General features: G+C 42.7%; 1 protein-coding gene across 2 annotated transcripts in view; it reads right to left on the minus strand.

Annotated features, from left to right (window-relative positions):
• The window catches only part of nat16 (N-acetyltransferase 16), a 50,595-nt gene that overhangs the window by 11,974 nt on the left and 14,242 nt on the right, over positions 1 to 24,379 (minus strand). The window contains exons 2-3 of one of the 2 annotated variants that reach the window (XM_039821608.1): positions 9,044 to 9,229; positions 1,613 to 1,838 (exon numbers count right to left, since the gene is read on the minus strand). In XM_039821608.1, the coding sequence (XP_039677542.1) occupies positions 1,613 to 1,838; positions 9,044 to 9,099 (282 nt within the window). In that variant the 5' untranslated portion in view covers positions 9,100 to 9,229. The remainder of the gene's footprint in view (positions 1 to 1,612; positions 1,839 to 9,043; positions 9,230 to 24,379) is intronic. The other variant, XM_039821609.1, reaches the window with a different exon arrangement.

Raw genomic sequence — 24,379 nt, forward strand, 5'->3', positions numbered from 1 at the left:
AAGCAGGGCAATCTGTGTTTTTCTGTTTAGTAAAACGTCAGTGAGTGATGAGAAAGATAATGGTGGTGTTATTCTTCATATATATGAGGCTAAAGTGTTAAGAGTCTTAAGAAAAATGTTTTAGCCCAAGCCTCATCCTCACCTGTTCAAATGGTTTTGACTGGAATGGTTTTTAAACCAGTTAATTTATTTAAGTCTTTTCTAAATCCCTCATTTGTTTACCAGAGCAGGAGCCCCTTTATTGCTACACACTAAGATTATAAAAAAAATTCTCCTGTTTCTGGGTTATAGTTATTTAAAAATGGGATCTTCTGCAGTCCCTGCAATAATAAATAAAGAATTTGTGAATTCAGGATGATATTTATTTGTGTGCGCAAATTTTAATTATCAGAGGTTTACTATGTATATAATGTACTTGGTACATCAGTCTATATTTGATATCCCATCAGTTTTGATGTTAAATAATGTTAAAAGGTGGTTTAACGCCCTCTTGTGGTCATGTCCTGAACTGGCACAGTTTACCAATCTGTCCACATGGATGTAAATTGACAATCTGTACCCACAGTTAAATCCGTCCCCACGGATTGTAAATTATTTTTCCTTCCCGAACCTAGGGGGCCCGTAGAAAAAGTCGCTTGTTTTGGGCTTGGTTGCTTGTGTGTGTGTGTGTGTGTGTGTGTGTCGTCAGTCGCGGGGTAGAACTGAGCAGCAGAGAGCCGACAGGATTAAAGCGGCAGCAGCTTTCAGCGACTTAAACATCGTTACGGTCTACATTGATGTTAAAATCTATAAAGGTTGGCAGGACGGTCTGAAATGTTTTGCACGGTCTTTCGCTGTACGTTTTGTCAATTCGCCACTTAACACCAGGGATATGTCGCCACATTATTAAACAGATAATTTTCCTTTCGTCTGTACCTCAGCTCAGCTACATGGTGTCATGGACTAGCGCTGAAAACTACTCGACTATGCGTGGTCAAAGCCCCGGCTGTGAACGGTTTAATTTCCTATAAGTTCTTCACAATAAAAGTCCTCCGTTATTTTGGTATTTGAATGTTTTTATTATGAAGCAGCAAAATACGGAAATGTTGGGGATTCATTGGCAGTAACGTAACGCGACTCCTATAAGCATTGTGCATTGTTACTTGTTGTGTAACAATGTTTGATGTTTTGAATGTTTTACAATCCACCCGCCACTGTGGCTGGTATACAAGGCAAAGTCACCCGCCACTTTGAAAAAATACCCGCCATTGGCGGGTGGCGGGTGCTAATTTCCCACCCTGATTCAGTAATTCAAAATAGTCTCATTTAAATGGTGTGTGTTCTTCTTAGCCACAGATTTGCCTACAATTAGTAGTTTTGTTTAGAGTTGGAGGGTGTGTGAACCGTGCTGCCGAGGTCTGGAGTTCTGGAGCGCTGTGTGCAGAAGCTAAGCTACCTGCTGGATGGTCAGTAAATTTGGAGTTGCTTAAAAGCACCTTTGACAGAGCTGGGCTGAGTAACGAAAAAATAAAATAACTTATCCAAAGAGACAAATCTCACATTGTTATTCTTAATCCTGCCTATTCTTACACCCATAACTTTAAAATGTTTTCTTACTATTCATTGAACTTACCACTTTCCCCTGTTTGCGGGCCAATATGACTGTGCGGTTGGTCTCCTGCAGCCAGTTGGTGTACCTAGTGGGCAGGTAGTCAAGGCCTCCATAGATGTCCTGGCTCATAGCCATGATCTCATCGAAGTCCTCTTCAGTGGCTACCGAGAACTGAAGGCCTGCCTGGGACAGCGCCTCAGGCAGCTGGAGCATAGTCAGGCTGGTATCGATCTTCATCTTGAAATAACTGATGAGATACAAAGTGGAGGAGAGATTATTTTATTTATTTTCTTAAATTAGGATTTAGGAGATCTTATGAGCTCCTAACCTAGGAGCTCCTGGCAGGTGGCAAATTGTGGATGGTGCAGAAATTCAAGAATGCACATCTTTAAAATCAAAGAAACAACAGGCTTTTACAAAGATGTCTGCTTGGATAACAGCTGCTTGTGACTAATGATGTAAATCACTCCGACAACAAAAAACATAGCATCTGCCACTTAAAGTGATAACATGGAAAAAATAATCAAATTAGTGACCCTGTGCACAAAAGAAAAGACATCAATATCACAGGCATAGGCCCAATCACAATTGGATGCATAATCCTTTATGTGTTCATACTGTATGGCTCACACAGTGTTTATGAAACATACTGTAATCAGCCCGTGAAAGCAGAGCAGTAGCAGTGGTAAAGCATAGCCAGACAACATACATTTAGAAAATAGGCCTTATTTTATCAAATCTTCGTCAAGTCATAAAGCATTGCCAATTGTAATATCACCTTCTTAGGTTTCGGTTAAAGATTTGTATTTGTCATCATTTACTTGGGACTGTAAAAGAAAGAGAAGTGAAATAGATGAGACCAAAACACTGCAGGTGACAAAACATTACCATAAAGACAACTACTGACTACCACATTCTGAATCAACCCCAAAGAACTGACCAAAGGGAAGCCAAACACAGATGACTGCAGAATAAAGACATGTGCAGGGGAGCGTGGATGAATGGACCAGAGGGACAAAACAAATGTAAGATGGAGGGAAACAAAAACACAAATGAGACAGGCCAAAGAGACAAAAACAGCCAGAAGGATGGGCCAAAACAGATAAATGACAACAGACACAGGAAGTGGAAGACTGGCACCTATCTTGATCCCTATGTCGTTTCCAATAAATCCTGTAAATCCATACCCTCAACCCCCTAATCCGTACACTAATACCCTCTGATACCCACTCCACATTACAAACACGGGTATTTGTCCAGAACTTGGCTAAAGAATTCACAGTAGCAAATAAACAAGATAAAATGGAAAAAAAACTGGGAACGGATTTGTTTCATTAAACAGTTATGCCCCAAAAGCTCACAATACCGTTACGTCATCCAGATTAGATACATGCGTGTACATAAGATACTACTTGTTTGTCATTGGAGTGGGTGCACAAAATTCTGCAAGTGTTCTGGCCAAGTGCTGTCGGCGCTAACCAAATCAAACTAATATTGCTAATATTGCCGGGAAAACAAAGCAGTGAGGAAAACAAAAACAAGATGCTTGCTCTTATGAAGATTTTTGCATTTAATGAAGTTGAGATACAATGCATTAACACGTGATGCAGTAAACGATCATCAACTCAAACACAAACACAAGCTTGTGCAAAAAGAAAACATTCAACATAGCATAAGAAGCCATACAAAAGAGAAGTGATACAATATGATAAGATACAAGAAAACATAATAACATACAATAACATATAGGTAGGGCTGGGTATGACATCTACTGAGCAAATGTTCTGAGTAAAACAAATTTGCGTTAATGTAATTGAGCACCTAATCCTAATCCTGTCCATCTGGGACACCACGTTTTAACCCAAATCTAACCCTAACCCTAGCATGGAACATCCATTTCTTCTTTCAGTCTTTTCACCTGCCAATTATGCATTTCACTGGGAGGGAATAACGCGTGGAAGATTCACATTATCCCACTTCAATTCTGCCCCCCAGTGTGCAGGTGCCCCAAACAAACAGTAGGAGGTGCACTGCCATGGACATCTGTGAACACCAGCAAATTGCGTTCATTGGAATTCAAGACCAAGCTGGAGCTACCGTTACCACAACTGGAACCACAGTTCTTTGGACGGGAACTTGACCCCTGTGCCACCCATGCACGTAAACGGCAATGTTTTGATATTGGCTGAAACACTGAGGTTGTGTTTTGCCACTGCTGACAGACAATTTCAAATGATACCCAGCCCTAGCTATGAGAGATGCCATTACATAAAATGAGCAGGAGACTGCAAATTGTACTGGAAGCCCAACACAGAGTTTAGTAAGCTAGCTCAAAGACAGGTACTGGCTAGCCTAGAAACTAAACAAATGTGCAAGCTCATGTTTAATTTAAACTGGCAGATACATCTGGCCCCGTCACATTTAGACAGATTCCAAGACCAGGTCCTGGGCTGACAAATAACAACTGTTTATCTCACATGGGGCAGGTTTAAGGAAATCTATTTTCCCATGCATTTGTGTGACTTACGTGAACAAAAATCTTTAAAATTGGTCCAGTTTTGAGTGAGAACGCTGTAACCGTCTTGTTCTGAAATTTCGCACGGTTAATTTCCGGTAGACAGAGGTGCGGGAGAGAGGAGCGGCGGAAAGGGTTTGTTGTTTTGGAGTACAGAAAGTGTTGCTTTGTGTTCAATTTTGTTTCAATTGCGCATTTCTGAATTATGCCAACAAAATGTCACCTACACTTCGCAAGGCTTTGAAAGACGTTACCTTTAGATATAGGCAGGCTGAAGTTGAGGCTAGTTGTGCTAGCATACAGCTACAAACTCAAAACTTAAGACTTAATGAATACTGGCAGTTAAGAAGGAGAAGAAATCCTATACCAAAGCACCTTTTCCTAAATAAAAATGCTGTTCCAAGAGTGGAGAGCTGCAGACAGAACGGTGGTGAGCTAATGCTATTAGCTAAAGTTACTGTCTTGACCTAGCATCAATAAGTTACACACAAGCATGGCAGGATAACGTCAACTTCACCATCTTTCCATGATGTAGTCAGACATTTATAATAACAACGCGAGCCGGTCAGTGGCAAAAACAGCACTTTTAGTGGACGTTCATTGCAGCGCAGTTCACGGCTACTGGTTACAGCATTCTTGCTCAATAATGGATCAACTTCAAAGATTTTAGTTCACTTACACACATATGGGAAAATAGGGTCCAGGTTAGAAGAATAAAAAAACAAAATTCCCCTTTAAGATGATGACTGACTGACAAATGTAGTTACCAGGTGTAACCGGGCATACGGCGTCCAGCTTAATGCACCAGGCTCACAAAACTAAAATCCAACTGTCAAACTAGGCGGTGCTGATTAAATATGAATCAAGATGGAAGGCCTATAACTGAGGCTTCTAAGACTGCTAAATACAAGCTTCAAGTGCTACTCGCCAGACTAAAGCGACACCACAGACACAGATGCCACTGGCACCAACTATCAGACAACTGAGCTATAACCTGCCTGTAAGGCCGAGCACACCAATCTGGAGCTTTCAATTCAATACAATTGTTAGTGATTGCTAGAACAGGACTGTATTTAAACTTCCCTGTAGCGGATTCTGGTTTCCAACTTTGCCCCAGGTGTGTCTGTTAAAACACGGACAGGGAATCCTTCTTTTGATGCTTTATTAAGATCAAATAACAGTACAAACATGGCCGTGGGTAGCTTTGGTATGGTTGTGTGTGTGTGTGTGTGTGTGTGTGTGTGTGTGTGTGTGTGTGTGTGTGTGTTGGTGTGTGTGTGTGGCTAGTTCTCAAGGACACACACACACGATTTCAACTGGCTAGTTATCCTCCGGACAGCGGCGGTCTCTTTTTTTCTTTGTGGCGCACGCGCGTGTCCGCGCCATTCTCCGACATGCACTCTAACAATCACTGCTGATAGACGGCCTTTTGTACATCTACTATTGAATGCCTATTGCTCTAGAAGGTCAGTAATTCAGACCTCTGTATGTCAATACCAGAGCCATCACACGCATACCACTCACCATAGAACACGTCCATGGCCAACCCCTCATCCAATTTGTCATGCTACTCCCAACCAGACACGGATACAGGACACCAGGCGCACACTGTGGAAACAAATTCCGCCCTTGGAAACAATAAAGCCTTTCTTTCTCTCTATATGTGCATCTATGAAGCATCAAGGAAAGTAAAGAACAACCCTTATTTTCCTAAGGGACCATCAAGTGTGGCATATACCGAGGCAGATCGCTATCCCCGCTGCTTTACCGCATTAGCTTCAACTTTCCCAGTTGCTTATTTCGAGTAGCGATTACGAATACAGGTTCAAGAATGGGACTACTTTTAGCCTCCTCTTCTGCATGGACCACATCTGCCCAATTGTGGACGCATGGTTGCAAAGAGAGAGGATTACTGGGACTGAATGGGTTGCACTAACAGATGGCCACACAGACACACAGGGCAGCTTTATACTTAAGGATTTCACAATCACAATGGGGCCCTGAAGCAAGGCAGGCATAGGGGAAGAGTAGGACTGTACTGAAGTGCCACATCAACAGAAAGAACTAGTTCCAAGCAATCAACATATAAGACATTCCAGTCTTATATGTGTAGTAAGGTGGCCAATGTGTGACAACTGCAAACACCAAGTCCTGAAAGCTTCTAACAAAGCAAAAAGGCAGGATTCCAACTGAAGTCCAACACCCAGAGACTGCGCAACTCAAGGAAAGTGAAGGGCCAGGGCTACGTGAATATCAAGGCCAGTTTCCTGAGAACTACCTGAGAACATCTATATGGTGCCTTCCAGAATGCAGCAGTTAGGGGCTCTGAAAGGGCAAGGGAAACAGTGAGTTTAGAGTGTCCTATTGGCATATAGATGACGATAAAGGAGAAGGCTGGACTCAAGAATAGTACCACATCACTAAATATGAAAGCACAAGTGCAGGCACTTAACACCAGCTCACCAGAAACAGAGTCCAGCAGTCAGATAGGGTCAAAGGTGCAGCATACAGTGGCATGGCCAAGATGAAAAAAATCATCACGTAGAGAAAGAATCATGTTGAGTACGTTCGTGCAATGTAGCACTGAAATGTCAAGAGGGGAACTTAGTGACGGGTCATGAGAGAGGATATGTTACAAGCCTTGAGTAAAATCCTACTCATATAATGATAGCAATTTTGTCCAAAAAAGTGACCAAATGATGAAAGGTTTTGAAAATAAAATTTATTTCAAGATCTAGCGTCCTTAACATTTTTAAAACACAGGCTTTACCTCCCAATTTGTGAATACATGAGACACATCTACAGATCATGCTGGTAAGATGAAAAAACAATATTGGTAACAATACTAGCCGTGGCTGCTAAATGCTCCAGGAGCGCCATTAGGGTGCTGCTGCGATGCTGATAACACTCCAAAACAGAACAGGCAGTTCCACAGCGTCAGCAGTGAGCAAGTCTAACACACCGGACACGTTTCAGTTGCATTTCTCTGCCATCTGTCTCACACGCATGAAACAAAATGCATACACTTTGATTCAATACAATTGTCTACATCTGCCACAGAAGTGCATGCAATTGTTTTAGCAAGCGTTGATAGCAACATAGAATAAAATGGAAAGACAATTTAATATTTTGAGTGATCGGGTGCAGACAGGGGTGTAGCGGTCAGACTTTACGTGGATACTGGTAAGTTCAGAGATGCTCAGTGCTTCATCTGTACTTGGTATTCCTGGATAAACCTTCTGTTTATGGAAAACAGGCTCCTCTACAAGGAATGCTGCTTTAGCCGTGTCCAAAACCCTACCCAACATAGGGAATCATCTCTGTATAACGAATGGATGATCATTCTTTACAACACAAGCTAAAACAGAAATGCTAGACATGTTCCAATAATCTATCAATGGGCCATGTGAGCTGTAAGGGCATTTGTAGTGAAAACACTGTCTGGTCACAGCAGACACACACGTACACACTGTGGACACTGGTATTTTTCCATCATGCTTTGATGCTTTGACATGAGGTGTCAGGCTTGGCTGGGTAGTCTGGTCCTGCCAATGAGAGCAATGCTGTTTTGTTTTTGTGTTTCTCTCCCGCTCTCTCTCTCTCTCTCTCTCTCTCTCTCTCTCTCTCTCTCTCTCTCTTTCACACACTCATTGATTCACTCTTCTCCTATTCACTCTCTCATGCTCTTACTTCCTCCCTCTCTTTCGGCTGGCAGTGTACTCCAAACAAAATGGAATTTGGCACATTTGCAAAAGACTGTTGAACTGCCATCAAATACGCCACTGCGGGCAATTGCCAGGATGCTCACTGCAGATTGGGGTCCGGTTATTTAATGATGGCCATGCCAGACGGGGGGAGCTTTGGAACGGTGGTGTGAAAAGACACAATGGAAACGAGAAATCGGTTATCCAAAGGAAGCACACAAAGAAGCGCATTCCGTCACATGAGTTAGTTGGTGAATTGACCAACATACCCATACACTTGGCGCAAAATAGTACCAACAATGACCACAAAGAATAGCTAAGAATCTACCAATAGTTATTAGGATTGGGTATCGCCACTGATTTCCTGAATCGATTCGATTCCGATTCACAAGGTCCTGATTCCATTTTCAATGAATTCATTATCAATTGAATTAGGGATATTTCAGTTACTATATCAATTTTGCTTGGATATGAAAGAGATTCTCTGAGAACAAATGCTATAAATCATGCAAAGAACCCTGGTGCATTATTAAAAATGTATGTTAATGTTATCATAAAGAATTGACCCCTAAGCATTTACATAGAGACAGAAAAAATTGTACAAGTGCTTTCTTCAGTGCAGACTGTACCTAAGGCCATACATTTGTGAAAATGGCCATGGCAGTTTTTCCCGTATTAACATTTCACCTAACTTTGGAGCGCTATTTAGCGTGACATGGGTTCCTTAGATTGTCTAGTTTCATGTGCTACCACTATCTTCAGTCTAGCTTTAAGATGGAGCCCCTTAAAAAATCAATCTCAGGATTTTATGAATCCATCGGATCATTCAAATGAAGATCGATTAGCATTGTAAAATGGATTTTTTTTAAACCCAGCCCTTATAGTTTTTCTTCAATCTATAATGGAGTTTCAGCAATGCCCAAAAAGGTGGCATTATAGGAATTATATAGGCCTACTGTAAGTCAAAAGAGATTGTTCATCTGATGGTTTATCATAAAGAGCCAAACTTAGCACGCAAAGAGAGGCCGATTACACACTGGAGATCAAAGTCAAATGTGGCACGCATTCCTCACGAACAGGCCATTTTTAGTCTCTGTTAACACACCAGATTTCATTTATTTGGAGTACGCTGCCAGCTCTCCTCTTTGTCTTCCCCCACTTTCACACAGAAAAGATACTGAAAAGAACAGAGGTCTCTTGCACCTGAATAATACAAAACTCAAAGGAACACACCATGTCTTCAGTAGATTATCCTGTTGGTGTGATGAGAACATGGACACCAAAATCATTCATGTCTCCTGGGTAGATCCTTGGCTCCAGTGCTTCATGCCAGTAGGCTCCTTGCCGACGCAAACACATACGCAAACCACTCTGTTGCGCGATAGCAGGCTCCATGTCATTTTTCCCACGCAGCCCCGCCTATACATGAAACAAACCATTGACACACAGGCACCAGAAAATGATTAGTTGGTGAATCTGTCAATCATCACTCTTGAATAACACCGGTGGCCACGAAAATTGCGACTACGCTATATTGATATTCAACTACACTTGGCTGGTTGTTTTATTAGTTATTTTTGTTTTTTATTACATCCAACACAATCTCAGTCCCAGCGCGTCAAAAACAGACGCTTGGTCAGATGCCTTCGGCGTTAGTTACTGACACAAAAATACTCCTTTATCCTCTCAGTCAGACGCAGGGGGCTTTCAACGAATTCCAATGTTATCCCATCCACGGCGATATTTGGCGCTCTGGGTACCCCTTTGGCGTCATTTTACAACGCGCTTCGTCGGGACCTCCTGGCGCCACTTTCGATGCTCTGGGTCGGGACCGCTTTGACGGCATTTTTCACCATGCATGGTAAAACAACTTAGTTAGGGTTAGGGTTAAAGATTGTACGTTTAAGTGACACGCAGGACAAGAACGGGACACAAAATCCAGTCTCCTGGGTGAAAGTTCTGCGATGTTTGACCCATCCACCACCCCAACCTGCCTCCTTACGAGGACTTTGGGTCTTTCATACTACTGCTATGCCTGTTGCATCCCATACAGACGCTAAAGGGGTGATTTTTGCGTCGGTATCTGATGCTGGAAGCCACTGACCAAACGAGTTGGGAGTGAGAACGGGTTGATTCATCATGTATAGTATTTGCTTTAATAACATATAATCACAACCACTATTGAAATGTCTTGACATTTGATCTTTTATAATGTATTTTGCTCTGGTTATAAACTGAGGTAATAACATGGTGCCAGTAGCGGGCACACAGCGGGCCCACAGCTAATTGTTACAGTATTAAAAGGTCCCATAGCATGAACATTTCACTTTATGAGGTTTTTTAACATTAATATGAGTTCCCCCAGCCTGCCTATGGTCCCCCAGTAGCTAGAAATGGCAATAGGTGTAAACCAAGCCCTGGGTATCCTGCTCTGCCTTTGAGAAAATGAGAGAAAATGGGCCAATCTGGAATCTTCCCTTTATGATGTCATAAGGGGAAAGGTTACCTCCCCTTTCTCTGCTTTGCCCGCCGCCCACAGCTGCCCAGAGAATTTGGCCCGCCCATGAGGAAATAGAGCTACAACCGTGGCTGCAAGGTGGTCAAGGCCATACCCCCACCCTCCACCTTGCCCCCCCCCCCCCTCTCTCCTCCTCAATAGCTACAGACACAGAAATGGCACATCCTAAGGAAAGCTCATTGTGGGACTGGCTCTAGTGGCTGTAATTCTGCACCAAGGCTGAATTTCGGAAAGAGACTTCAGATACAGTATTAGGGGACCACTAAGGCCTATATAAAAGAGACTTCAGATACAGTATTAGGGGACCACTAAGGTCTATATAAAAGAAACTTCAGATACAGTATGAGGGGACCACTAAGGCCTATATAAAAGAGACTTCAGATACAGTATTAGGGGACCACTAAGGTCTATATAAAAGAGACTTCAGATACAGTATTAGGGGTCCAACAAGGTCTATATAAAAGAGACTTCAGATACAGTATGAGGGGACCACTAAGGCCTATATAAAAGAGACTTTAGATACAGTATGAGGGGACCACTAAGGTCTATATAAAAGAGACTTCAGATACAGTATTAGGGGGACCACTAAGGTCTATATAAAAGAGACTTCAGATACAGTATTAGGGGACCACTAAGGTCTATATAAAAGAGACTTCAGATACAGTATTAGGGGTCCACTAAGGTCTATATAAAAGAGACTTCAGATACAGTATGAGGGGACCACTAAGGCCTATATAAAAGAGACTTCAGATACTGTATTAGGGGACCACTGAGGCCCATATAAAAGAGACTTCAGATACAGTATTAGGGGACCACTAAGGTCTATATAAAAGAGACTTCAGATACAGTATTAGGGGACCACTAAGGTCTATATAAAAGAGACTTCAGATACAGTATTAGGGGACCACTAAGGTCTATATAAAAGAGACTTCAGATACAGTATTAGGGGACCACTGAGGCCCATATAAAAGAGACTTCAGATACAGTATTAGGGGACCACTGAGGTCTATATAAAAGAGACTTCAGATACAGTAATAGGGGACCACTAAGGCCTATATAAAAGAGACTTCAGATACAGTATTAGGGGACCACTAAGGTCTATATAAAAGAGACTTCAGATACAGTATTAGGGGACCACTGAGGCCTATATAAAAGAGACTTCAGATACAGTATTAGGGGACCACTGAGGCCCATATAAAAGAGACTTCAGATACAGTATTAGGGGACCACTAAGGCCTATATAAAAGAGACTTCAGATACAGTATTAGGGGACCACTAAGGCCTATATAAAAGAGACTTCAGATACAGTATTAGGGGACCACTGAGGCCTATATAAAAGCATCCAAAAAGCAGCATGTCATTGGACCTTTATACCTAAAAAGCATTGTTGCAGCAAAAACACACTAGGAGTAAGACACAAAACGTCATCTGGTGAAACAGTGGTGAAATGTAACTAAGTAAATTTTCGAAAGTACTTAAGTACAATTTTGAGGTACTTATTCTTTACTGTGGGATTTCCATTCCACTTTCTACTTCTATTCCACTATATTTCAGAGGGAAATTTGAAGGTTAAAATAGGGCCCTAGGACTTTTACATGTAACAGAGAATTTATACACGGTAGTATTACTACTTTTACTTAAGCAAAAGATCTGAGTACTTCTTCCATCACTGAGTAGTAGCACGTGTCAATCTGTAAAAAACACAATATTTAGTGGTTTTGGAGTATTTTATGTATATTTAATAATATAATCTGCATGATTCCTACTTGTTTTTTTTAATTAAAATAATTGACACTATAAAAAGATTGACACAGTCACTACACCAAGGGACTGATGGTTTCTAACATCTGTGTCCATTAAGGCATGCTGCTGTTATGTTAACGTGTGACTGAAAAAAACAAAAAAAACATGTGGCTCAAGATCTGCTTTCTAAAATGACCTTGTGGAATGATGTTTAGTGAAATATTAATCCATTATGTCAATATGGATGACTCCATAGCCGGACATTATAAGGGCAGAGGTCATGGTTAATGGCAACTTTTAGATTTATTAGTATTGAAAGAGTCTCTCCCTGTCCCAGACGTAACCCCTATTGTAAATACATTTTTACAAAAGGGAAGCTTATTTAATTTTAATAAAATAGCATGAGACTCAACGGTCTAAATCAATTGCTTAATTAGATGTTATTAAATGTTTTATCAAAATTTGTGACTCACAACAGTGCCCGCATTGAAATTGACAGTCCTATGATTTGTCATATACAATAAGGGGATTATATCTGTATTACAAGATGTAGATTAGTTTTAGGTCCCCAATCAGTGATAAGTCTAAAATTGTATGTAATTATTTAGCTGTACATGACAAGACCCATGCATACACGTGTCTTTCACAGAATTATACGCTTGTAAATGTCTGAACTAGGGATCACAAATAGTATTTGAATAATAATTTAGCTTCTTCCCCCCTTCATTTTCCCTTCTGGGGTTACATCCGAACTTTTGCGAGCATTTTTAAGAAACCCAGTGTTGATGCAACAATATGCAGTCAATATAAATCCATTTATATCCCGTTGGAAATGACCATAGCGTACTATCTAAAAACCAATACCTTCCATAGTGAGAGAGGCATGCCAACCAATACTCATTCTGCAGCAGGCTTTTTAATAGGTCATAGTGGTGCTGAAATGAAGTCTAATTATAAACTGATCTTATTAGTACTGTGTTTACATCAAGGTTATTAAGTTTAGTTTTTACATATTTTTAGTTTTAGTTGTAGATTTTGTTAGGGCCAGGTATAATGTCTCAGAAGTACATAGCGACATATACATAAAAAGGTCATGGTTGGAGAATGGCCTTAACATCTCCTGGAATGAAACTCATGCTGCCTCCTTTTGAGATATTCTAGCTAAAAAACTAAAACTGAAATTAATTTATGTTCATTTTTTTTTATCTTGCTTTAATTAGTTTAACCTGGCAATATCATTTTAGTTAAGTTCAGTTTTAGTTTTCATTTAGTTCAATTTTAAGGCTTGATTCATCCATAAAATGAATAATCTTTCACCTTTATTCCTACCCTCAAATTTGTCTTACCACTGACTTAGAAATATGCTTACATTTAAAGGATCAGTGTGTAGGATTTATGATATCTTTCCTCAGAAATGGAATATAATTATTATTACTTGTACTATGAACTATGAGGCATGCTATTGTATCCTCGTATCATCTCTGGCGTACACCATTTCAGACGCCCCTGCCTTCTCCAAGCTGGGGACCTATGGGTCCGACATAGGAAGTGGGCCCGAGTCTGGAGCTCTGCAGCTAGACCCTTCTCCCAAATCCTACACACAGGTACTTTAAAGTCAACATATGCAGAATCTTTTTACTTTGGCGCCAATTGGTAGTACACTCTAGCTGCTACCCACTACCCCCTGCATCAAGCCTGCCAACTCCACCACCACCTTCCATCCCGACCCCAACCCACCCACACACACACACACACACACACACACACACACACGCACACACAAACAAACTAACACACTAACACACAAACATAAAAAAAATCTACATGTAGTAACTTTTAAGAGAGCTCAAATAGTCGCTGGAGTTGGTTAGTAGTCCTTTCTTGGATTAGACAAAAATGATACTATCCGATATGCGTGGGTCATAATGGACGGCAACCAATTCCACATCGGACGCCTCACGAGAAGCTGACAGGAAGACGACCATGTCCAAATATTTTATCTTCTCTCTTCTAGTTTGACAATGTTTACGATGTAAACGATGTCGCCATGGTAGTTGACATTTCGGATCTCAGAAGTCCGTCTTTGGTTCTTGCAGGATCATCAGCACATTATGCAGGCAGAGAAAGACTGCATAACAATATAATGGAATATAATGCAGTAAGGGGGCTTTTACATCAGGGACCTGGGCCAGTATCCGAGTACACATGACTCCAACGTCCAGTTCGTTTGATTAGTGTGAACACTGCGTACCGTACCCGGGCACGTTTGTTCAAGTCCAAGTCCACTTGAAAAAGTAGTCTTGAGTACAGTTTGTGTGGTTCGCATCAGGTGTGAGAACCAACTGTACCAAAACACAGACGTGGACTACTTTTTAACGTGGCTACGAGGAGTTTTTAACCGGTTATGAAACTGTCTCAATTTGATACTATGTCAGACCCAGATCCGGCTTCACTGCCATTTTCGACCTGCAGTCGGGGCTTTGACGGGTGGCTGAGAGCTCCGTGCCCGACAGCAGCAGCTCCTCCTCTGGCCAGGAGCAGAGGATCACCACGTGGGGACGCCGGTCCCCAGGGCAGCAGGGTCACCGGGAGTGTCCGGTACAGCCTGACTCTGGACGGTAAAACTCCAAAAAGAGCCCATTATCGCTAGCTTCACAGCGGAGCGTTCAGGTCCAGTCAAAAGAAGGCAGCTTAGCTAGCTTAACAGAGGATGTGTGAAATGTAGCGTCTGTGGATGAGAGGGGAGTTGATTGCTGGAAGTCAAAGACGTTTTAGCGCTGGGGATTTTCCTTTGGCTCTGGCTAAAACCCTCTTTGGGGGGTGCCAAAAAGGGAAAGATGGCCGCAGTAAGGGGGAAGAAGTGAGCATACAACAATTATTTTCTCAACGGACCCCCTAGGGTCATCGGGGGAGAAAAGCCGCAGTTATACAAAATTTGTCCCTTTGATGGTTGGGTTATGGAAGGCAAACATGCGTATCACAACTTCCAAGCGAGAACGAGAAACCATGGGTAAACCGCAATAGATATCACAGCATCAACGCACAAGTGGTGTTCGACGCAGAACATCAAATGTGGTGGTTGCTCGATGACCTGAATTCAAGCACTTTGGAACTTTCAGGTCCTTAGTGAAAGCGGCTTCAGTCACAATAGCCCTCCAAGCTTATTATTTCTATTTTCTCTGCACAGTGCTGTTTAATCCATCCTGGTATTTTGTTTATTCATTTAATTTAATTGAGTATTGCTGACAATTGGTCAACAGTGCAAATACACTAGTCAAAGTTGACCAAAGTTGAACTCGAGGTGAAAAAATTGCGCACACTTCATCCCCACCAGTTCACTCCATTGGAACCCATTGGAATGAACTCATTTTGATGCAGAATTTAGCATTTTGCTGGTGTGACCAGGTCTAAAAGCAGCTGTGTAAGAGGAGGCCAATTGTGTCATCCCAAGGATACTGCCAAGGACAACAGCCTCATACACCACTCCCAGGGGCCCGATTATTAACTGTGGGCCCATAAATTTATCAAGAGCAGATTACAATGTAACGCTCATAATTTTGTGGCCTTGCATACTTTTATGTATTGTTTTTTTTCAGATCACACAAAGTGCTGTGAAGAGGGGCATCACATGTTCTATGTCCTCCATGAAGACAACAAGATGCGACAAGATAATAATTACTAACTGTGAAGCGTATAATACATGCACATCCCCACACTGCCCAGGCGATGATAGCAATGTTTGGTCGAAATCTTTCCAAAATGATTGATTTGAACTGATTGAACAGAATAACAAATAAAATAGCCCAAAAAACATTTAGTGTTTAAATTTTTTTTAATTTTTAAGAGCATTGTATTGCTCGTTTATGTACAATGTTTGAATTCTCATTCACAGTTCTTCTGCTCGTAATGCAATGTTCCCTGGGTCCATTCTTCTGTGCCTTTGGCTGGTAACGGACCTACCAGGGGCCCAGGATATGGAGAAGGGGTGTTTTTCCTAGAAATAAAGACAGGAGATAGATAGAGAAGATATAAATGTTGACATTTGTGTGTAATTAACTGTATGAAGAAAAGAAAAAACACTATTTATTCTCGGTGCCCTTACCTTGGCAAGAACTCTAGAGTCCGTCAACCAGCACCAGAGGAAGCATTACTCCACTATTTGAAGCATTACTTTCTCCAAGCATTCACTGAACCACTTCAGGAAATGTGCTCAATGGTTTAAGACCTCCACCTGTGCAATGAATAATGCGTTATCTGAGGCACTATGCATAATTCAACGGGGTCATATAAGCTTACAATTTGCTGCAGTAGCTTTCTTGTAAGCTGCGACCCCCCCCCGATGAGCTTTTGACAAGACGTTATACCACTTTTTTAGCATTCCTCTGAGTCACAAACCACAGCAGTAAAGCTAGCAATACTTGCAATTTCTTTCAATTTTTTTTCCTCTTCCTGTTTTCTATCATAAAAAAAAAAAAAAAACATCACATTTATGTGACTTGACCAAGACAATTCTACATCTAAGGTTGCCAGCTGGACTGTGACAGGGCCCAAGCTGACCCGTGGATGATCCCTGCTGGGTCCCTGCTCTACACTTGGTTGGTTTATGACCCCCCCCACACACAAACACACACTCGATGTAGTGAATTCAGTGCCGCTTCGTAACACCCCTAAAGCATCGTGTGTGGAAACCAGTTTCAATGCTTTATCTATCCACCAGGAGGAGCAGTGATTGTGGGAGCTTTACTGCCATCAGACTGTGGTAGTGTATTCCAGCTTCAGGACGGGGGGGAGAGAGAGAGAGAGAGAGAGAGAGAGAGAGAGAGAGAGAGAGAGTTTCCTTATTGAGTGCACACCTTTTCACTTCTCTTCAGGTGATCAGCTTGAATAGGAGGGAGAGAGGTGAAAATGTGTGAATCAGTTGGCTATTGAGACGCAAACAGATGCTGTGATTACGTATGCAAAGTCTTTTGTTCGCCGTGGTGTCAAGTGTCGCAAATGATACTTTGGAGCTCCCTAAAGCCCCACTCCTGCCAGTGTTACTTCCTGCTTTTTTTGGGGGTTAACGTTCTTTCTCGGACAGAAAATGGGGGGTGTGGTTAATGGTCTGACGTATTCCATCACCATGGCAACCGGTATGGTTTTTTTTCCCGCCCCAGTTTAGATGAAACCAACTAGCTACAGTAGCTTGGAAAACAGCGATATGGCACTCAATTTGATGATTTTTTTTTTATCACATTTTTAATGAATATTAATTACAGTTTGAGACCACAAATGGGCCAAGAATTAGCACCACACACCCAATCTCTCTCCCTAATTGGCTCTCTTCTTTACTGTCTCCAACTGTCTGCCTGCTGCTGCTGCTGCTGCTGCACCAAGGAGCCGCTGTTAAAATTGGCCAAAAATGACATATTTCCTTCTAAAAAAAACATTATATTCAAATATCTATTCTTGTGCATTATGTCCATAAGAGGGCAAACCAATATAACGGGAGACACCGCATAACTTTGTGTATAGGTATATTTATTTTAACATAAACATGTTTTTTAAACGATCTATATACCTACATAACGAAATAAACAGATGAAATAATGTGCTATATACTATATTCGAACACCGTTCGTAATTTGGTAATGAACAACGATTGTCGGCGTCAGCCCTTACCGACAGATGTTCCCGAATTTAGCCATCTCTCCAGTAAAACTACGTTTCGACACAAGTTCTTAGTTTTTTTTAAAGACATTTTCATTGCTGTCTTTGCGGTGTCTTCTTTTCCAGCCTTGTTTTTTTGTTTACTTCCGGTAGTACCAGCCGCATGATAGAACGTCATCAACACGCTAGTCTGTATCCACACATCTTCATTAATCAGAGGTGTGTTTTGGGCGTAACATGCAATCAACCAATCAGAGATCATCTCCCATTCCCTTTAAAAGCCAGGCGCGTTTGGACCTTGGAGCGTCGCTATTATGATGGAGGATTTGCTGAGCAGGAAGGTGACATTTTCAGGAGAAGAAACTGATCTGCTCGTGCGTGAAGTGAAAGCATGCAAGCAGATCATATCATAACACTATTTCACACTGTAATATTTGTATTTGTAATCTTCTGCATGTGTGTGTCCTGCTGTGCGTCCCTGTGTGTGTAACAAGCATAGTGCGCGCGCTGTGCATGAGCCTAGGAGCATTTTACTAATGCGCTGTTAAAATAACAATGAAATGCTGCGTTATTGACTTTAGACCAGGTTTTTGTTGGTCAATGGTGCGATCACTTCCCGCTCCCTCAAGATAGCAATACACCCAGAATGCACCTGAACACACCTCCCTGTAAGAGCAGCACGCCCATGGGCGCAGGTGCATTTGCTATTTAAACGACGCGGGTGCTGGACGGTCTTAAAATAGCAAAGACACCTGCGTCGGGCTTTGCGCCGCGCTGCGCCGGGTGCAAGGTAGGGCCCAAGATGTGTTCGGCCTGCCAGATTGGGGTGCTGCATTTACAGACCTAACACATTATGACTGGCTGTATGTCGGAAAATGTGTTTGCAGCGATAGCATTGTGCTTTCCTATGCTGTGACAATTCAGCGCCAGGCTTCTTTCAATGTGATCAACTGTAATTTATATTTCCATCCAAACAAAATTGAAATTCCAATTCATGGCTCTCGTAAATATGACTTAATATCGCATCATTTTACTTTCTTATTCCTGACTCAAATGGGCTTCCATTAAATTCCCCAATGAGAACACTCAAAAAACAACCAGTGCAGAAAGCACATCCTTTAGCAGTTGTCTATTTGGGTTCTGCTGTCTGCAGAGCCGTGTGCAGAGTCAAACTCAGGACGTCACACGGACAACTGTGTGTGTGTGTGTGTGTGTGTGTGTGTGTGTGTGGGTGTGGGTGTGTGTGAGAGAGAGAGGACGAGAAACGTGACACCAAAGACACTGAGCTGAAATGGAAACACTGCGCTGCAACACATGTCTTTTAATTGAATTAAAGCCATTCATTTTTAAGTCGTTTGCATTATTAAAGAAAACAACAATCAAAAAAAGAATATCCCAAACCCAAAATTAAAAACCAAATACCTACCCAGTATGGGAACATTCCAGCCCTACTTATTTTGATGCAAAGATTTGTACATTAGCAGGAATGCAGCACAACATGGAAATGAAAGCTGTGCTCTGCTTATTTTAATGTGATAATACAAAGATTTTTTTTTTTTGCCCTAAAATCAATGAATAATCGTGGGCAAATAATCGTGATCTCAATATTATCTAAAAATGATCGTATCATTTTGGCCATAGTCATGCTGCCCTATAGCCGAGGGATCACTGAGGGAAATCAGATTTTTTTTTCACATAAGTCTCTACATGTACTTCGGCAGTCAGCAATCACATGTTTCACTTAGCTCCCACCATATGTTTGAATAGTTTATAGTTCAATTTACACTGTCTCTGACATACTTGCAAAAGTCTAAACTGCAGGCAATGTGACACCCTCGGGCAGCCCTGCTGTCATGCTGTCAGAAGCGGGGGTTAAAGGGAACAGATGACGGGGGGGAGGGCGGGAGGGGGGCATGCCTGATCAAGTCTGTTGGGAAGTACTGTACAACAATTTACGAACTGACTTATATCGCTGACTGAAAAGTTAAATAGGGTAAATAAATGTATTGTTACCATTAAAACACATTTCAACTTGTCATGTGACACCCCGCCGCGTGTTATTGTGAAAAGGGTGCGGTCGAAACTCAACTCTCAAAACTCATGTATTCTTACCATTAAGACACATGTCAACCCTCGAAACCCATGTATTCTTACCATTAAGACACATGTCAACCCTCGAAACCCATGTATTCTTACCATTAAGACACATGTCACTTGTCATGTGACAATCCGCCCCATGTTATTGTGAGAAGGGTGCGGACGAAACTCTTGTGTATGGGTAGTTGGCCCAGCAAAAAAAAAATAAAAAATGTGACATGGGCTGAGAAACAGAAAACAGAAAGTAGAAATACATATGTTTGGCATAGGCACACAGTTAGCAGCTTTCACTGCATGTTTGGGGCAATTACTGGATTTTGCATCCAGTGTTCAATACATTTAGAGTGGAAACCAACTGGCTTACTATTTCACCATGTGTGGCTAGAGCCGACCCAATGCACATGCTAACTAAGCACCTGCTTAGGGCCCCCATGGCTACCAGAGAAGTACCCCCAAGAGAGCGTGAAATGTCCTCACAAGAGCCAGTCAGCCCAGGCGCTCACTACGCAAGTTGCGTAAGCCATCGCAAGGGCCCCGCATCCCCCAAGTGTTTCCAACTTCAAAGAGCGTGAAGCGAAACTGTCCGGTCACATAAAGAGGAGAAACACTCACATTTTTTTTCATCCTGCTGTTATATGACCTGGGTCTTCATCAGGCACAAGTGCTCAGTAAAACTACTAAAAATAGGGCTGGGCATCGCCAATGATTTCCCAAATCGATTCCGATTCGATTAGCTTAGGGAATTTTCAGTTACAATACCAATTTTGCTTGGATAAAAAAAAAAAGAGACTCTCAGAGAACTTACGTATGCCTTAAATTGTACAAGCAAGAAGCAACACTCAAATATATTTTATAACGCACCAGGTTAATGTAAACATTAAGAAATGACCCCCTTTTGGGGAAAAGGGGGGGTCCATTCACCACAACCATGATGAAAATGTATATATTAAAGATGAATTTCGGTATTTAATTAATGGATTTCAGCTCAAACAAAGATTTTAATTGGAGAATCGATTTTATTTTGAACCCAGCCCTATCTAAAAAATAATGCAAGCACATGAGTGGCCATGTAAATGCATCTGCGTACTATGTGTTGTTCATACGGGGGCTCTTGTTTACATGACGTTTCAGAAATCTGGATTCCGATGCAAGACACGTGCATGTCAACGCAGTGAGCGCTGGTGGCCCTAACTGCTCCTGCTGTAAAATGAATGGGAGTCATGTGGAAGAGAGGATGCATGTGGGGGGATGGGTGAGGATTACGTGTGTGTCATTACACCAACAGACAGCTGCGGGTGTAATAAATATGATGAAACGGTGGAAGGGAGGGATGTAGGGACAGCAGAAATGAGGGCTTTGTGTTTTCTGTTTTTGTGTCCACTCTGTCCAATTCCAGGGAGGGAGAGTGACCAAGGCAATGCATCACTGCGCACGCATGCATGCACACACAAACACACACACAAACACACACACACACTCTGACTCACTAAGCCCTATTTGACTTTGCAGTAGTTCATTACGAGTCAGGCCTATCTGCAAACATTAAAACTGCTCAGGCAGACAACATTCTCCTACAACAGCCTCCTCACGGCCTTTCACCCAATCTTTGCCTCCTTCTATTTTTGCCAGCAACCCTCCTCATGTTCTAACTTCCTGCTAGCCTCATTCATACTTTCATCCCTCCCGAGTCTCCTCTTCTTAACCCCCCCACCCCTCCTACACACACACCCCCACCCCCACCCCCGCCCTTGACTACCTACCGCCCCCCTCCTCCTGCTTCTCTCCTCCTCTCCTAAATCTATCCCTCCCTTCACTTGTCCTCTTCCCCCGGCCTCCCCTCTGCACTGCAGCACCTATACGGTCATTAATCTCCAAGGTCCCTGTAGTGCGACACACTGTGTGTGTGTGTGTGTGTGTGTGTGTGTGTGTGTGTGTGTGTGTGTGTGTGTGTGTGTGTGTGTGTGTGTGTGCGCAACACAATGTCAAACTTAACACTCCCTGAAAAGTCACGTGTACTATTAAAGGCAGATTTATACTTGGCACATTTGTCTTCGCAACGGTCTGCATGACGTAAATCATTGTTAGCCGCTGAAATTCCAGACAATAAAGAAAGATTTGTAGTATTTTCCAAGTTGCCATCCAGGGGCCCATTTCAACAAATTTGCAATATGAGACTAACCCTAACCCTAACCCTGTTTCACTGATTAAAAAGCCATACTTTTGACCCATGCATGAGCATGTGAAAGCCTTGGCGGACTCGCAAATGTATCCACAATTTACAATGGACTTTACCTTTGAGCACCAAAATCTTATCAGTTAATCCTGGAGCCCAAGTAGACGGTTGTACCAAATTTGAAGATATTACCTCCAAGCAGTCCTGAGATACAGCGTTCATGAGAATGGGACAGACGTAAGGTCACAGTAACCTTGACGTTTGACCTCTAAAGTCTAATAAAGGAATCCTTGAGTTCGAGGGGATGTTTGTTTTATAGGGGGTCCTATAAGAATAGGTTTATAAGAATAGGGCAAAAAGATGGACGGACGGACCAACCCAAAAACATAATGTCTCGGCCACAAAAACAAAACAAAAAACAGGCATCCCGAAAAAGGTTCAGTACACAGTTAATCAGTCGGAGGTAAACCCGACAAGGAGAAGGCTAGCAGAGAACCAGGAACACTTAAAACTTGGAAAATTGATGTGACGCTTGACAAAGTGTACATAGACGAAGTGGCACTGAGAGAGGTTGAACACACAAACTAAATACACTAGGGAGGGAAGGGACTGGTAAAACTTATCAGGGCAGGAGAGACAATCACAGAGGCGGGAAACACACAAAGGCAGGAAGTAAGTGAATGAATGAATGACAGGGTGGGCAAAGGAGACCAGGATGCGGGCATTGGGAGACCTTGTTTCGGGCGCACACAGGACAGGCATCTGTTTCATTTAGTTTGCTCTGATGCCCCCAATGAGGGAATAATTAGAATTTTTGAAACACAATGTTAAATGGCGTGGGCTATGGCAATTCTAGTGTTAATGACCAAGGCAGTCTGCCATTCTCCAGGGTGACAGGAGAGAAGACAGGTGTGAGGCCCAATGGATTACCTGAAAATGATGAGAGGCAACAACAGGTTCAGTGGACAGCCTAGATGTACTCCAAGTTTCTATGATCAGTCCAAACCAAGAAAGGGTGCTCCGCTCCCTCCAGCCGTTGGCACCACTCCTCCAAAGCCACTTCAAAAGCCAGCTGCTCCTGGCTCCCCACATCGTAATTCCTCTCGGCAGGAGAGAGTTTCTAGGACAGGATGGCGCAGGGGCGGAGCTTGTTTTCCACCAGAAACTGCTGTGAAGTCACTTCTCTAATGCGCATGTTCGAATCATCTACCTCCACAATCAATGTGGATCTTGGACAATGAAGATGGGTGCTGAGGTCAAGCTTTTCTTCAACCTCTGGAAAGAATGATCAGCCTGGGGAGCTCACTGAAACTTGACATGGGAGGAGGGCATGCAACAGTACTTAAGTTAGCAAGACCCAGACTAGAACTAGAACTAGCTTGGGACAAGTAGGCGTGGGCCACTCAGCAATAGCATTAACCTTAGCGAGATCTATCTTGAATGTTGTTCTCAGAGACAATAAGCCCCAGGAATGTGAAACTGGAGGCATGGAATTTGCATTTCTCATCTTTGACGAAGAGCTGGTTGTCCAGGACGTGCTGCAGGACTGGCGAAGACACGTCTTTTCCTCAGGAAAGAAAAAGAGGATATCATCCAGGTAGACGAAGACTAAACCAGTTCAGCATGTCTTGGAGAATGCCATTTACCAGAGCCTGAAACACAGCTGAGGCATTTTGTAAGGCCAAAAGGCATCACAAGATACTACACTACAAACGTCCATCCAGAGCGTTGGCCTCCAATGGCTTGGGCAGGGGAACCAGGCCGAGTCCAAGTCTCTTGGCTTACCTCCTTTCAATAAAACTTGAATCAGCCCTAGAGTCTATTAACATCAGGTGGCAGAGAGTCTAGGAAGGGGTGACGAGTTGAGCCTGGGTGCGAGGTAGAGAGGGAAAAGCTCTTCACTGGCGAGCCTTGTCTTTTACTGGTCAAGCAGACATGAAGTAGCCCAGTTGGGAAGCATCTGCCCTCCCGTGGACAGCGCTGTCGCTCCACTGGAATGAGCCTGGTTCTACTCAACTGCATGGGCTCCTCCAGAACAGTAGAGGGCACTAATGAGTCAGCCCTAAAGGTGAGACGAGGAGGAGAGCACCAAGAAGAAGAGCATGTGCCAGTGAGCTGCTTCCTCTGGATGGGCGGAGTACCAACAGCCCTGGACCTCTCGCTCTTGTTTTCCAGGAGGCTGTTTCATTTTAATGGCTAGAGTGATGAAAGACTCCAGGCCAGGAGGAAGTTCTAGACGGACCAACTGGTCCTTGATGGGGTTGGCTAGCCCATAGCGGAAAGCGTCGAACAGGGAAGGCGAGTTCCAGCTGCCAAGGTACCGAACGCGATGGCGTAGTCAGAGAGACTCAACACTTAACCTGGTTTAGACCCACGAGCTGCCTCTGGG

Source organism: Perca fluviatilis, chromosome 14 (assembly GCF_010015445.1).
Source record: "Perca fluviatilis chromosome 14, GENO_Pfluv_1.0, whole genome shotgun sequence".
NCBI classification, from domain to species: Eukaryota; Metazoa; Chordata; class Actinopteri; order Perciformes; family Percidae; genus Perca; species Perca fluviatilis.